This window comes from Branchiostoma lanceolatum, chromosome 14 (assembly GCF_035083965.1).
Source record: "Branchiostoma lanceolatum isolate klBraLanc5 chromosome 14, klBraLanc5.hap2, whole genome shotgun sequence".
NCBI lineage: Eukaryota > Metazoa > Chordata > Leptocardii > Amphioxiformes > Branchiostomatidae > Branchiostoma > Branchiostoma lanceolatum.
In genome coordinates, this window is record NC_089735.1 from 2,905,969 (window position 1) to 2,920,818 (window position 14,850).

Below are 14,850 nucleotides of genomic sequence, written 5' to 3' on the forward strand. Positions count from 1 at the left end.
CTTGTGGTGAATTTGCCTGTGACGTTCGAACTCCAATCGCAACGGTCGATCCGGTTATTTCTAAGCGTTCTACGCTGGCTTATTTGCATACTATAAAATAGGGGCCGATAAATAATATGCAAATGAGCCAGATTTTGCACGTTTTGTGTTTTCGTCGTTTATTAATGATGGAAATGTGACAAAATGACGGAAATATGTTGGAAATAAGTTACAAATAAGTTACAAATGTGAATCTGAATGTACATTTGTCAAATTCTGAATATTTGTAGTTTTTTCCCACCAGATTCTACAACATGCCTCTTTAAAGTTGCCTTAAACCTTTGCCCCAAATCACCGAAACTCACAGATCATAGAAAAAGGGGGCTTTTCATCATCCACTACATGTACTTCCAAAAAGGATTCGAACCAGCAGCTCAACTGTGATGCTGCTACCAGGTGATCTACAGAGACATCCCCGTCGGAGACTTTAACTTCATATTACATCCACTTTACATACATTTGTGTGTTTTGTTCTAATTGTACTGTACTCACAGTTGTTGTGGATGTCTGCCTTTTGTTCACATCTAGCGCCTGGTCGGTGGCAGTCACAGCAAGTCGGTACTGTCCAGCACTGTTCTCATAGTCAAGCTCATTCAGAGTCCTGATCTTTCCCTGCACAAAAAAGGTAGTAAGGCACTGTTAGGCCGTGTTGATTTGATAATATGGATGACACCCACCCACAAGTACATTTTTGTCCATTTCCAAAAAGCTTTTCGGCCATACTATAAATCGTACAAAGCAGTTGCAAAATGAGAAAATACATGCTGCATGTAAGTAAGGTTCCAAATATTCTTATTGTCAGGTTCAATTTCAAATTCATTGCCATCATTCCCATCAGCGATGTTGAACACGTCCTACCATTTGGTCACTGGTCAATGTCTGTAGTATTGAGCTACATATAGAAGTTAAAATATTGCTTACTCACAATACATTGTATACTGTATATCATGTCATACCTGGGCGGCGAAAACGTTCGATACGGGTGTTCCGGACCGTGTGATAATTTTCCAAATCACACGGGGTTCTAAGTTGTATCACATGGGCTTCCATAGAATATTTAGAATGCATTTCGAGCGCACCAGTTGCGCCGCCTTCGAAAATTTGAATACCGAATTCAGAGGTTGGAATCAATGTTGTTACAGTTTCTTGTTCGAGGACACAAAACTCCCCTAACTTCTGGTGCATTCTGCATTGAAATGTGTGTTTTCTCGGGTCAGGGTATGACATAAATAAAATACAACACGGTGTATTCCGCATCACCCTTGGTCCCAGATCCTACCTGCGGTTGAGCTGGTACCTCGGGTGATACAGAATACCCCGTGTCGTATTCTCTATACTACATAGAACCAAGTCACAATTTCAAATATCCTTACAGTGTCAGGTTCAATTTCAAATTCATTGCCATCATTCCCATCAGCGATGTTGAAAACGACCCTGCCGTTCTGTCCCTGGTCGATGTCTGTAGCATTGATGTCCACAATGTAGATGCCGGCACTCCCCTTCCCCTCCCTTAGGGTGTAGGAGTAGGTGGGGAACTCAAACACAGGGGCGTTGTCATTCTCATCCAGGATGTAGATGAACACAGTAGTGTATGCCTGAAGTGGGAAAGAGAAAAAGTGAAAATAAAATGAAAGTGATATCAAATGAGTTTAGCTGAAAAAAGCAGTTGACCTAGTCTTCCACTGCTCATGACAGAGAAGACAGATGCTATGTCTAGTATTTGCATGTCTAGTTCATTGTACCAGGCAAATTTCTCAAGCTCTTTTGGACAAGCACCCTAACCATTCTGAATATCTTTCTTTACTATAGCTTTACATCACAAATGAAGTTGGAACAGCATTTTGCAATGTGATAGTGTAAATATTTTGAAAGCTCCCTGTACCTGTAGTTGTGGGGACCCCTCATCCTCCACCAGGACTGTCATGTTGTAGAAATCCTTAGTCTCACGATCAGGCGAGTTGGGACGAGTAGTGATGTCTCCTGACAACCTGTCCATCCTGACAATAACACATGAACAATGTAGGGATGGATACACAACCACATCCAGGCTTTCAGCACCAAGGAGATGTACATGATGATATCCAATGAATATCTAAGAGCTCCCTTGGAAATCAGTTACTTAGCTAACTGAAGGGACCACCCTAAAGATTAATAGATAAATGATGAGTTAAGGTAAGATAAAGCAGTCATCCTCAATTAAGGTGAAGCATGATGCTTTTTTTTCAAGTCGCTAGGGTTAGTGCAATGTGGTTTCGCTATGGCCTGCGTCTTGGCCAAGCACACCGGGTCATCCCTACTCTTCTTGATAAGTGTGTTGGGTTCTTGTACATGCAGAGTTTTGACGCTTGAGGCTTATGTCTTTTATGTCTTTCATTGTTTATGCACACACACCTGAACATGGAGTCCTCGTTCCCACTGATGATATAGTAGGACAGGAAGGCGTTGTCTCCAGCATCGATGTCCATGGCCTGAACCTGGGTCACAGTAGTCCCACCTCCCACATTCTGCAAGGAGAGATCAGACTTAAGCTAGAAAAAACAATTCATAAACTGATGATAGAGCACAAATTTTTTTTCTTTTTACAAAAACTGTAACTTCTTTTATAATAGAAGACAAATGTCATTTTGTGGTAGAATGTGGATTATATACCAAAGAAAGAAATGAACTGTATAAGCTTGTAGAAAACCTATTTCCCTACTTCACACATTTAAGTACTGTACAAAAATTCATATTCCTAATGCGACTAGACAAACCTCCAGTTGAAAAACATGTCTGTTCTTTTATATCTACTATAACCGAAAAGGGAGGAGAAGTAGAATTTATCTAATGATGGTCATACTCCTTTTGTACCCATTATCTGTACTTGTTATTTTGTTTTGTTGTGACCTGTACTTAGCCAAGTGTGGCAGAAATGTGCAATAAAGGTCTTCATTCATTACTGTTAATCCGCTGGGTCACATAAATCCGCCACTTTGAAATACAGTGGGTTGGAGAGATCTCTAGTGAAGCACCCCCCCCCCCCCCCCCCCCAGGTATGCACAGTTTAGATACTTATACAGGAGTGCATTACACTGGCAAAAGTTGGGCTGGAGATCTGTTTGGACACATCTTTTAAGGGTGGTGAAATTATGTATCCTGGTGGAATTATGTTAGTAAGATGTTAGGCATAAAACATCTAATGTGAGCCATCCATAGTCCTAGCTCTGATTTCATCTGAGTCTTGCTAAGTAGTGAAATATGACAGAAATTGCAAAATACGACATCATCATCTTCTAGAATATACTGACTTCTATTCTTTAACATTACATAAATGTGTAGTACTACAAGGCCCTGGGTTGCGGCAATCACAATTACACTTTAGAAGCATGCTACAGTCAAACCTGGCCTTAGCAACTCTGATCTGGGAACAAAAAATGTGTAGCTGGTTGGGTAAGACAGTCAATTGTTTAGCAGAGGGTCTCAACTGTGTAAGATTGGATGGGACTGTTTTAACGTGGTTTGCTACTGGAGGTTGTTAGCTGGAGGTGGATGGGTGGCCAGTAGTGCTGCGTACTGGTACTGTGTACTGTACCGTAAAAATTGATTCGGTACAGGTTCAAAATACAAGATCATGAAGTACCGGTACTGTACCGATATAAATTTACACCAAGTATGTGCTTATTTTGTGACTGATCTCCTGACCTCATGCAACACCAAACGTGATGAAAGTGACACCTTGGAACAGCGTACAATGTAACTAATATGCAACAAATCATTCAGGCAGGCCGGGAGTTTTGATAGCAAGGCCAAGAGAGTTGGGCGGTAGGAAACCTATTTATGTTTTTGGAATAAAGATATTGACAAGTTGAAAACAATTGATGTTTATGTCATTGCAGAAGTTCAGAAAACACATGCTAATTTTTCAAATTGTTCAGGTACAGGTACAGGTACAGGTCCTGTACCTAAATCTCTGTACCGGTACCTGTACCTGATGTTACATTTAGGTACGCAGCACTAGTGACCAGGTTTGACTGTAGTTAAACAACAAGACTTGCTACCCCCTGACCTCCTGTACTGAGACATTGTAGCTATAGGAGGAGTTGAAGATGAAGGCGGGAACGTTGTCATTGACGTCCTCCAAGGTGACCACAACTGTCACATTGTTGCACAACTGTGGGATGCCCTGGTCACACGCAACAACCTGCAACACAAAGTTTCAAACAAAATTAACCCCTGCAGTTCAAAAAAAGCTGCTAGGGGGACAAACCTACACCACTTGCTCTCTATCTACTACTTGAAATCATGACCATAGCCTATCCGGAACACGAGACATTGAAGTCAAAAGTTTGACTGTAATACCGTAGACAGCTGCTAGGAGACCCATTATCGAATTTGACCTTTGTTTTCCTGACCCTACTTACCTAAAATATCATAAGGATCCATTTGCAGCTTCTAATGAGTTAAGCAGGCAACAAATACACACACAAGCAAACAGCACCGAAAACAAAACCTTCTTAGCGAAAGGAAATATATTACCAATCATGCAAATATGGGCCTGATTTGCATAATGCAAGAGTGCCTAATTGATACTTCAAAAACTTCTCAAACCAATGTTGATAATAGCCCACCATAAGCCTGTTCCCCCCTAACGTGTGCACAAACAGCCAGGACTGAAAACATAACCTTCTTTACCAAGGGAATATATCAAACAAAACTGGTGAAGGTACTGTTAAGGCTGTGAAGCTGGTGTGGTATGCCGAAGGGGGGTTACACCAGATATATAGATACAGATACAGAAACTATGTTTGCTCCCAATAATGTATGCATGAAGGCCTAAAGTTAGGCATCAGACTCTGTTGTCATGTTGATCCAGGAACCAACAAGTAAAGTTGATTGGTAGTACGCGTAATCAAATGGATGGTTATACCACACGTCAATCACTTTTTGATTGTATGTTCCAAATATTTTGATGTACGTAATTCACTATACTCAATGCTATATCCAACCAGGATTTATCTCAATGGACTTGAATAGCAAATTTAAGTACATTATGACATGTGATAACCCATGCATGGTATACATTGGGAAGTATATCAAAGAATGTCTAGATGTTAGAAACTCCTCCAATGATTGAAAAATCCCATTGTCATCCCATACTACTACACAATATTTTATAAGATAGACTTATTAGCCTAGTAGAATGTTATCTATGTACCAGTGAATGCCATACTTTGTACCTTGTACAACGTTGTGTAATAAAGTTATCATTATCACCCTACCCTGAGCCTGTACTCCTCCTGCTCCTCCCTGTCCAGCATATGTAGGTTCCTGATGATCCCATCTCCTGACTCGGTCTTCTCTATCCTGAAGTACCCCAGGTCGTTCCCTGTCTCTATTGTGTACTCCACCTAAATGAAGACAATAATAACAGCTTAGCGACTGGTACGGTTGCTAAGCGACGTTAATGATCTGAGCCCCAGCAAACAAGGATGGCCTGCTGTGATGAGTAATATACTAGGAAGAGATGGGCAGTTAGGAGGGAGTTTTCCAAGTAACCACAGGGAAAGTGGAGAAAAAATGGTCAGGAGATGACTCAGAGAATGGTCATCTCAGGGATGGCATGCCCCCCCAATGAGGGGAGGAGTATTTAGCTGGATAGCAAAGGGTAGTGTCACCACTCCAGTCAGCTCAAGGCAGCAGTATGGCAGAGAGTTCAGAGAAAGTCTACTTTGCTGCAGGGTTCAGCAAATTCCGATAATTAATAGTAATAAATTTATTGCAAATTCATGCCAGTGGGCTAATTGCAAGTAACATGAAAAGGACAGACAAATAATGAAGAACAGCATAGCCTGTGTCTAGTCTTTAGACTTTAAATGCTGACTCTACATTTTAACTTTCTTATTTGGTTCTGAGACAGAAGGTAATATGAAATAGAGAAGAATGGATCATAAAAATCTGTGCAGTAGAAGATTACGTAAAGATGCAAGACAAGTTTCTAATCATTTCTATAAATATAGAATTATAACAGTTTTACTTTTGGAAAAAGAATGAGGGGGAATCTTTGGTTCTGTTGTAGGAAAATGGAAATTTTCAAACTAGCTTGAACCAGGACAAAGAGCTTTTTATCATTAGATTCTTTTTTACAAGTCACTGGAAGTTATGTCATGGCTAATGATTTGCTTGTTGGCCAACTCCCATCTAGCCATATTACAAATGGTGGATATGCTGGCTATTCAGATACAGAACAACCTAGTGTGTTATGCCGAAGGGCATTTATACTTGCTACTGGTATATAAATACAGAATGATACAGAGATTGGTGTGTTACTCCAAAGAGCGGATATACCGGCTATATAGATACAGATACATATAGAATATCTGACTTAAAAAAGCAAGTAGAACACTTTGCAGCTGTGAACCACTGATTGGTCACTACATTGCATTTCTATCTCAGCATTCAAGATAGAGACTATTGTTCACAACAGCATGTTAGGCCACACCAATTTAATTTCTTGGTTAACGGATTTTTATTTTTTAAAAAAATTTAGAAAAAAATTTTTTTTTCTAAAATCTTTTTTTTGAAAATAAAAATCCGTTAACCAAGAAATTAAATTGGTGTGGCCTTATAGACAACAAAAAATGTATGGCTCCCTACCCTTCCATTGTTCTCATCATCAGGGTCCCTGGCAATGACTCTGGCAATGGCTGAACCGTTCGGTGTCAGCGGACCCTCTGTCACACTCACATCTGTCTGTGTGAAGAGGTCGAACTTAGGAAAGTTGTCGTTCTCATCCAAAATCACTATAGATACCTGCAAAAGAAATGGTAATGGTAAAGGTTAATGGAGTCCCATGATCAACTCCAGTCTTTTATTTATTTATTTATATTTACCACTTTTTGTGCAAGGATTGACAAAACAGGTGACTATCACCTATTCAAGATGTCAACCCAGACCAGACTGTAAGGTTTGGACCATCGCACACCGGGGCATACCCCTACTCTTTTTTGAAAAGGTGTGATGGGTTCTTTAACGTGCGTGGGGTGTGGCTCTCCCCAAACATGGGACCTCCATTTAACGTCCTATCCAAGGGACGTCCCTAACCGAAGCTAGCTACTCACTTACACTGGAGTGAAGTGAGGAAATTTGTGTTAAGTGCATTTCCCAAGGGCAACGTCTTTGTCAGGGAATGAGCAATCCACTGCTTCTGTGACATCACATTATGCAGATAGGACGAATCGAGCGATAGGGGTCCTGCTTTTAGGAGGGTGCCCAGGTTGTGTATAAGCTATCTCTGTAATCTCACCATCTGACAGATCAAATAGCTCAATGACAGACAGTCCCTCTGTTCAGCTGTTCTGAAGGGTGGGAATCCCCAGTGTGGCACTTGCACCATGCTTTATATACATATTGATGGGAAGGCACAATATATGGGGTGAATGGATGAAATATGGTGTTGGAGGCGTGTATAATGTATGCTTTTAGATATTAACACATGTGGTGTACTTGCAATGTTCATCCATTTCATGATTGGACTTTTATCAAAACTGATGGAGGTACAAGTTGTTAAGTGCAAAAGCTATAATTTTGGTATCAGCAATAAATTTTCAACTTTGTCACATTCACCAGCTAACCTATGGTACATGCAACATGATGGTGACATTTTCTAGATTTGCATTTAAATTGTACAACTGTGTTAAAAAATAAAGGTAATGGTAAAGGTGTCATAGTCTTCAGAGACCTTCAAAAGATTGGTAGCCTGCCGTGGACCAAATGTCTCTAGATGCAAGTATGATGATTCAGAAGTCAAATTGCAGTGACTATGAATTTGTGCATGCAGTTGAGTAGATTTGCAACCCCCCAAGTGCTCTTTAAGACCAAAACTACTTTCATACAAGGGAACGTGATTACAGAGTCATATGATACATGGAATACCATCCGAAGTGGACCACATCATTACAGACCCTTCTTCAATGTGCAATCATTTGAAATGGCGTAAGGAACCTTAAAGTGCAAAGAGCAATGGGAGCAAGGAATGCCATAAATCATTCTGGGGGCACACTCAGGGCTGTTTCCAGGACCACATTTACTAGATAGCTTACAGTATGAAGCATTTTTAGTACAGCAGGACCTACATAGGTGTAAGATACCATGCTGGCTTTCAAATATTAGTAAAATCTTGGAGGAGTCAGGCTTTGCCTACCTTATACTAAACAAAGATTAAGACACGCTATTCGCTCAATCTGAACTAAAACAAAGGCTAAAAGACAACTTTCTTCAACATTTTTACTAACAACTTAACTCTTGTGGTGAAAAAGGGAAGCACGGAAACAAATTAAGAACTTAGAAAAAATTTAAGATTACATACTATTATGCAAAAGAAAAATATCTAGATATACAAAATTTTAACTATCGCCGAGCTATGACTAAACTAAGGATCAGGGATCATCTTTATATATGCAATAAAGTTCATTGTCATTGTCATTGTCATTTGCTTGTTGGGACTGAAAAATATTACCCCGTTACACTGTTTGTTTAAAAAATCTGAACTTCATGATATGAAATTGATGAAATTGTATTTTTCTTTAAGCTTAAAATGATTGATCTAACAATAAAAATCAGCAACATGGGCTCCCAAACAAGGAGTGGGACAGAAAAAAAATTGAAGCTGACCACACCAATCAGTTCTCTTTATTCGCAGACATACAAGCAAATAGAAGCAAACAATGCCATGAATCAATCCAGGTCCATACCACTCATCCATTTGAAATATGGAAAAAGAATTGAGCCAGAGGACAACATAAGAACGTAGGATTGCAGGAAAAAATGTATCTGACAATATTCATTAAAAAAACTGTGCAAACCACTGACAAACATGCCCTCTGACTCAATTTTCATGTTGATTTTCAAATCCAAATCCAATATCATCGCTTTTCAATCCATGAACCGGGAAATAAAATTGTTATGGCCTTTAAGTGCAGAAAGCAACGGAAACAAGCAATGCAATAAATCAATTAGGGCTGGGAGATAGCCAACTGATACTGCAATATCACATGGGGATGGGATTAGGAAATCTAGGTCAGAGTGGAGCAGGCACTGGGTCAGGGAAAGCATCATTAGAGGGAATGTTCTCTTCCATGTCAGCATGGCAGTTCTATTACATCTGTCCAAAATACTTTGGAGCAGCTCAGCTAGGCAGAAAGAATTTGAAAGTACAGTATAAGTTAAACCACATTGCTATGGAACAAGCTTCCTCATGATGGGTACAACCTAAAACTTTTCAAGTCAAAGGTGAACAAAAATCTGTCATCACAGTCCAGTACAGTAACCCAAAACATTTGAGTGGCTCTTATATGAGCATTGTTTTGTGGTGAAAGTGAAGTAAATTAGAAAACAATTAAGAAAAAAATATTGTGAATCTTTGACTTTTGAAAACTGTATTGAAGCTGTAAGAAAGCTACATATTGTATACTATAAAACAATATTACCTTTGTGGAAGTCTGTTAGACTTTTAGTTCTACTTTTCAGCACCATAGAGAGGGTTAGCAGTGACATAGAAATGCTGTTTAGCACCCAAGGACAGGTGTGATTTCTACTTTTAACAACCATCTGCTGATCAGCACCAAGGACAGGTATGCTGAAGCGAAGAAACTGTAATTTCCAAAACACAAATTAGACTCACCCAAATTTTTGACTGACCAACTCCAGTCTTTGTCAAGGAATGAGCAATCCACTGCTTCTATGACGTTATGTTAAACTCCTCCTTTTGCCTGTTGTTTCATTTGATTTGATTGATCTATTTGGCAGTAAAAAAAGTACAGCCAGGGCTACCCAATTAGCCGAAAACTATTACAAAGGGTTAGCCCTGGGAACAATATTCAAAATTCAATGCAAACTTTCACAAAGCATGTCAAAACACACATGAACGCGTACACAAAGCGCAAGACTAAAATACATAGAAGAAACAAAGTTAACAAAAACCAGCACAAAATTGAAGCGCATATGGAAAAAAAATACTATAGCCTATAAATGAAATCGTTAACAAAGTCAAGCCAAACGTGTCTCTTACTGTCTGGGAGATGACAACACGCAAAACAATTCCCGAATGAACTTAAGTTGTCATAAAGGGGAAGAAGATGACAGTGACACTCACCGTAGCAGAATCCGTTTCTATCCCACCATCAGTAGAGATGACAGTGATGTCATACTGGGCTGCCTCTTCGCGATCTATCTTGTCAATGGTGCTAATTAGGCCCTAGAAACAACAAGAAACACAATACATCAAAACTACGTCTAATGTATTGTCATGCACAAAGTACCAGAGTTATAAACCAAGGCGGACTGAGGTGTAGCCTTAGTGAACATTTGTTTCTATATGTCCACATCTGCAAAAGAAATGCAGAAAAATCAGCCTTAAACAAGTTACAGGTGTATCAGAACTTAGATATTGATCCATGAGTGAAAGTTAAGTAGCTGGATAAATGATGATAGGATCAAACTACTAGTCACATAGCCTTTTCGAGGCTGTAGGGGCAGTGGGATGTTATCCACTGTGTTTTGGGCAGGGTCTTGGAATGTGGAGCCCAACCCTCTCTTTTCACCACCTTGGACCAAAGTCAGGTACACATTTTCACACCTGGGTGGAGTGAAGAACGTTGTGTAAAGTGCCTAAAGGACACAATGCCAGGAATCGACCTTATGACCTCTCGATCTCGGGTTTGAGATTTGCTATTAAGCCTTTGACGCCACTAACTAGACACAAAATGTTGTTGTTCTCACCTACAAATGCATTGACCCCAAATCAATCCAGCATAGCTAAATGCAATTATTGATTCGTGAACAAAATATTCTGATGAATTGTAGAGGATGCAAAATCAATACCTGAAATAGCACGCTTAGTTGAATTACCACTGTTCAACCTTTTGCAGATAATAGACATGTCCAATTTGTTCTCACAAAGTCATATTGACCCTATGAAGTCAAGGGGAGGGCTTTCAACAGATCATAATACTTGTGGACCAACCTATGGCTCCATGGTAATCTGAAGCGTGTTACTGAATGACTTGAAACAAAGCACAATGCTTCTTTGTAGCTTAAGGCCACACCAATTTGATTTGATTTTCACCTAAGTGAAGTGAGGATTTTCATGAGCCTTTCCCAAGGACACAATGTCAACAGGGCATGTCAGGGGATTCAAACCCAGGACCTCTAGGTTCTGGGCCAAACACCCCACCCACACAGGTATCAGGACCTGTCTCCTTCTAATGAGACAACACCAGCTGAGACAACTCCGGCAAACCCAACTAATTCATACCTATCACTGCTTTAGGGCGAAAATCAATTTTCCCATAAAACAAAGGCCGGTCGCTACGTTCCCAGGAGAAATTTTCCACCACAGAGAGGTAAGAGGCAGTTGGGAGGAATTGATTCTAGTCTTCCTGCAATTTGTTTGGCTAGACTGATAATTAAGGATTCAAACAGGCAACAAATCAGTTGAGCTTTTCCAGTCTTGGCAACGAACTGTAACAGTCATTTACCTCAGTCCATTTTTTTAGTCAACCACCACAATGAAATCTTAATTTCTTTCTCGTATCCTGGTAACTCTGTCTCGCTCTATAGATATACAGGTAAACATATCTATCATTAGCTCATTCAACTTGATTGTGTTGTTCCTGCCAAATCTTTTGCTAGATTGAGAGTTTTAAAAGGACTTAGATGGGCTACAAATCTAAAACAGTTGAGCTCTGAACTGTACCTGGTCCAGTGTCCACTCTTATGTCAAATAGTCACCATTAAACCCTTTGCTAGCAAAGTTTTGCTTTCTACTAACAGATCTTGAGCAGATAAAAAAATCACTTCTTCAGCGTTCAACGCTAACATTTGCATTGTGGAAAATCTGCACACTACTTCAAAGTCTACTGCCTACTGAGTCCCATAGCACAAAATTACTGCCTTCAGGAAATCCAATAACGTGTCTTTCACAATCATCAATCAAGTATGCGTGCATAGCGAGTGTGTTGATGTTAAACCTTGTTTAGCAACCTGAAGCTGACTGATGAATTCCTGACCCGCTAGGGAGGGTTTCGAGAATGAAGTCCTCAAGTACAAGTGCAAGATGGGATCGACAAATGAAGCCTAGAAGCAAAAGTGGCGAAAGGACTAGTCCAAAAACTCACAGAACTTCCATGTGCAATGTAAAAACTACAAACTGTAACCCATTCATTTGTCTTTTACTCACTCAAGACCTTATTGTATTAGTAATTAGAATGTTGACTTTTATTCTATACCTCTATCTTGTACTATGCATGTATAATAGCTGTTGCCATACATTGTACCATGTACAATTGTCGTGCAATAAAGTTCTTCTTCTTTAATGATCATATCTTTCACCTGGCTTTCAACTATTCCGCATCAGACCCATCTTAGTCTCTCTGGATGAGACCAAGTAATTACAATGGGTCCATTACTGCCAAAAGCCCTGAATTAATCATGCCCTAAGAAACCCAAATATTCATCTTAACTGTCTGCATTGTTAAGAGGCAATCCTGAAAGTTCCGAACGACTACTCTTCATTAGACTGCCTCCATCCATCCCCGTTAACAGGATTATCCTAAGCCTTTAACTCAGGGTCGCATCACAAAGGCTACAACAAGTGAATTTTATGGATGATATCATCTGCAGACGCCAAATTTGGTGCAAGAGGGTGAAAAAACAAACAAGATGAGTAAAAAGACAAGAGGCCTAGATTTTCAAGAGGGTGATCTTAGACATTATAACAAGAATTGAAGCGACAAAACTTAGTATCACACCCAAGAAGTCTTTTATTCCTGTATTCAATAAGTCTACAAAGTGACATTAGTGTGGTAGACTAGTATCACTTACAAAGTAGGCAATTGCACATGTGGGGTCGTGTGGCGCAACGGCAGAGCGTTCGACTCAGAACCAAGAGGTCCCGAGTTCGAATCCTGTCATGTCACCGATCTTGTGCCCTTGGGAAAGGCACTTTACACAACTTTCCTCACTCCACCCAGGTGCAAATGGGTACCTGACTTCGATTGGGGAAAGTCGTATTGAGGTCACCTGGTGGCGCCGAATATGGCAGCCGCCCAGACCCTTGCGACAGTTCCACAAAATGCAAGTGCGGATAAGATATAATATAAGTTGTGTATTGTGTGAAACCTGTAATACCCTGCGTCAATTCAGCACTAGAAAGGCTGCCATTGCGGCTAATTTCTGACCAATAAAAACCATTATTATTACGTAAGACAACCACAGTAGTGTCACTTCTGCAATTACCAAATTACTTTCAAAATTCTTATTTTTAATGTTTACCAGTAACAATGTTTACTAGGCCTAGGAAAAATCTTGTGTTTCTGGTCACCTGACCGACCCTAAGCAAAAACCTGTGAACTATGATAGCCTTTTGGGTCGACTTATTGACAAAGCATTTTCGATCTGACATCGGAGTGATGAAAACATTGTGAATTCGTTTTCCCACATGTTCTCATTTCTGTTGAGATAGAAAAAGCAATCTAAATAGACCCACCAAACCTAGATCACCTCTACATTGACACCCTGCATAATATCATATCTATATATTAAGTGAAACATTGATGAAGGTTAGACATCCCGCCCAAAAACAGTTAATCAGACAACAGTTTCAAAATTTTATCCAGTTGCCTGAGTAATTATTTTTGGCGTATACCGGTATAAGTGAAATATGATGTAGACTATAACAGTTTCCTGATGCAGTTCAGTTTTACATTGTTGACAGTATTTGTTGGAACACTTCGACCGAAATCTAAAAGAAGAAAAAAAGAGAGAATCCCCACCTACTGACCCAAATTTCTTTTGGAAGTTTTTGTAAACATGATGTTCATTTCCTAGGCCTAAGTAACCACATCCATACTAGTGCTTTTGTTGTAGGTAGATCAGCAGTTTAATGAGTAGGGAATTGTACCTGCTCTTGCATAAATTATGAAGATGAGGTTACTGTGTACCGCTAAAATATGACTGAAATTGCTTTTATTATGTCAAATTCACATCATTACAAGCATCAAAATACCAAGTTAAATTGATTATACCCTTTTTCTGTAAAAATCTTAATCCTATATCTTATTTCTCCTTGAAATTTGGCAAAGATGCATGTTTTTTCTGTTAAGACCACAAGTGAAACATACAGCCATTGGTGAAGGAGTGGACTGAGACCACAGTATTAGTCAATGGATCAAATATGCACAGCTAACCTAACTGCCACAAAGCCCAGCTTGTTCAGTAGCAGGGTTTGGCCAAGGTATAGCTCAGATTGAAACTCCTCATAGGAAGCAATTCTGCCAGCCTTTTGGCAATGGCTGAGTTGTGCCCAAAATGTGGAGAACACAACACCTTTCTATATCTTGAAATAAAGGACTTGTTTCCCAATGGCAAGTCACACATGGTGCTGCTTTCCGAAACATAACATCGTACACAACATAACAGGTACACCGGTACAGAGTTTTACATGTAGGTAAAGGTCCGGTCCTGTACCTGTACCTGAACAATTTTACAAATTAACATGTGTTCTTCTGAACTTCTTCAATAATGACAGAAACATTAATAAGCTGTTTACAACTTATTCAAAGAATATAACTAGGTTCCTACCGCCAAACTCCCTTGGCCTTGCTATCAAAACTAGCAGCCCTCCTGAATGATCTGTCGCATATTCCAATGTGTCACTTTGGTCATGTTTGGTGTTGCATGAGGCTATGAGGCATGAGGTTAGATTATCAGTCACAAAATAGGCATAGACTTGGTATTGATTTATATCGGAACAGTACCGGTAGTTCATGATCCGGT

General features: G+C 39.8%; 1 protein-coding gene across 1 annotated transcript in view; it reads right to left on the bottom strand.

Moving 5' to 3' along the window:
- Positions 1-14,850, bottom strand: part of LOC136448669 (cadherin-23-like) — a 90,608-nt gene that overhangs the window by 44,246 nt on the left and 31,512 nt on the right. The window contains exons 25-32 of the mRNA XM_066448308.1: positions 10,169-10,270; positions 6,673-6,828; positions 5,298-5,426; positions 4,085-4,219; positions 2,431-2,543; positions 1,922-2,036; positions 1,413-1,634; positions 532-651 (exon numbers count right to left, since the gene is read on the bottom strand). Of these exons, the coding sequence (XP_066304405.1) occupies positions 532-651; positions 1,413-1,634; positions 1,922-2,036; positions 2,431-2,543; positions 4,085-4,219; positions 5,298-5,426; positions 6,673-6,828; positions 10,169-10,270 (1,092 nt within the window). The remainder of the gene's footprint in view (positions 1-531; positions 652-1,412; positions 1,635-1,921; positions 2,037-2,430; positions 2,544-4,084; positions 4,220-5,297; positions 5,427-6,672; positions 6,829-10,168; positions 10,271-14,850) is intronic.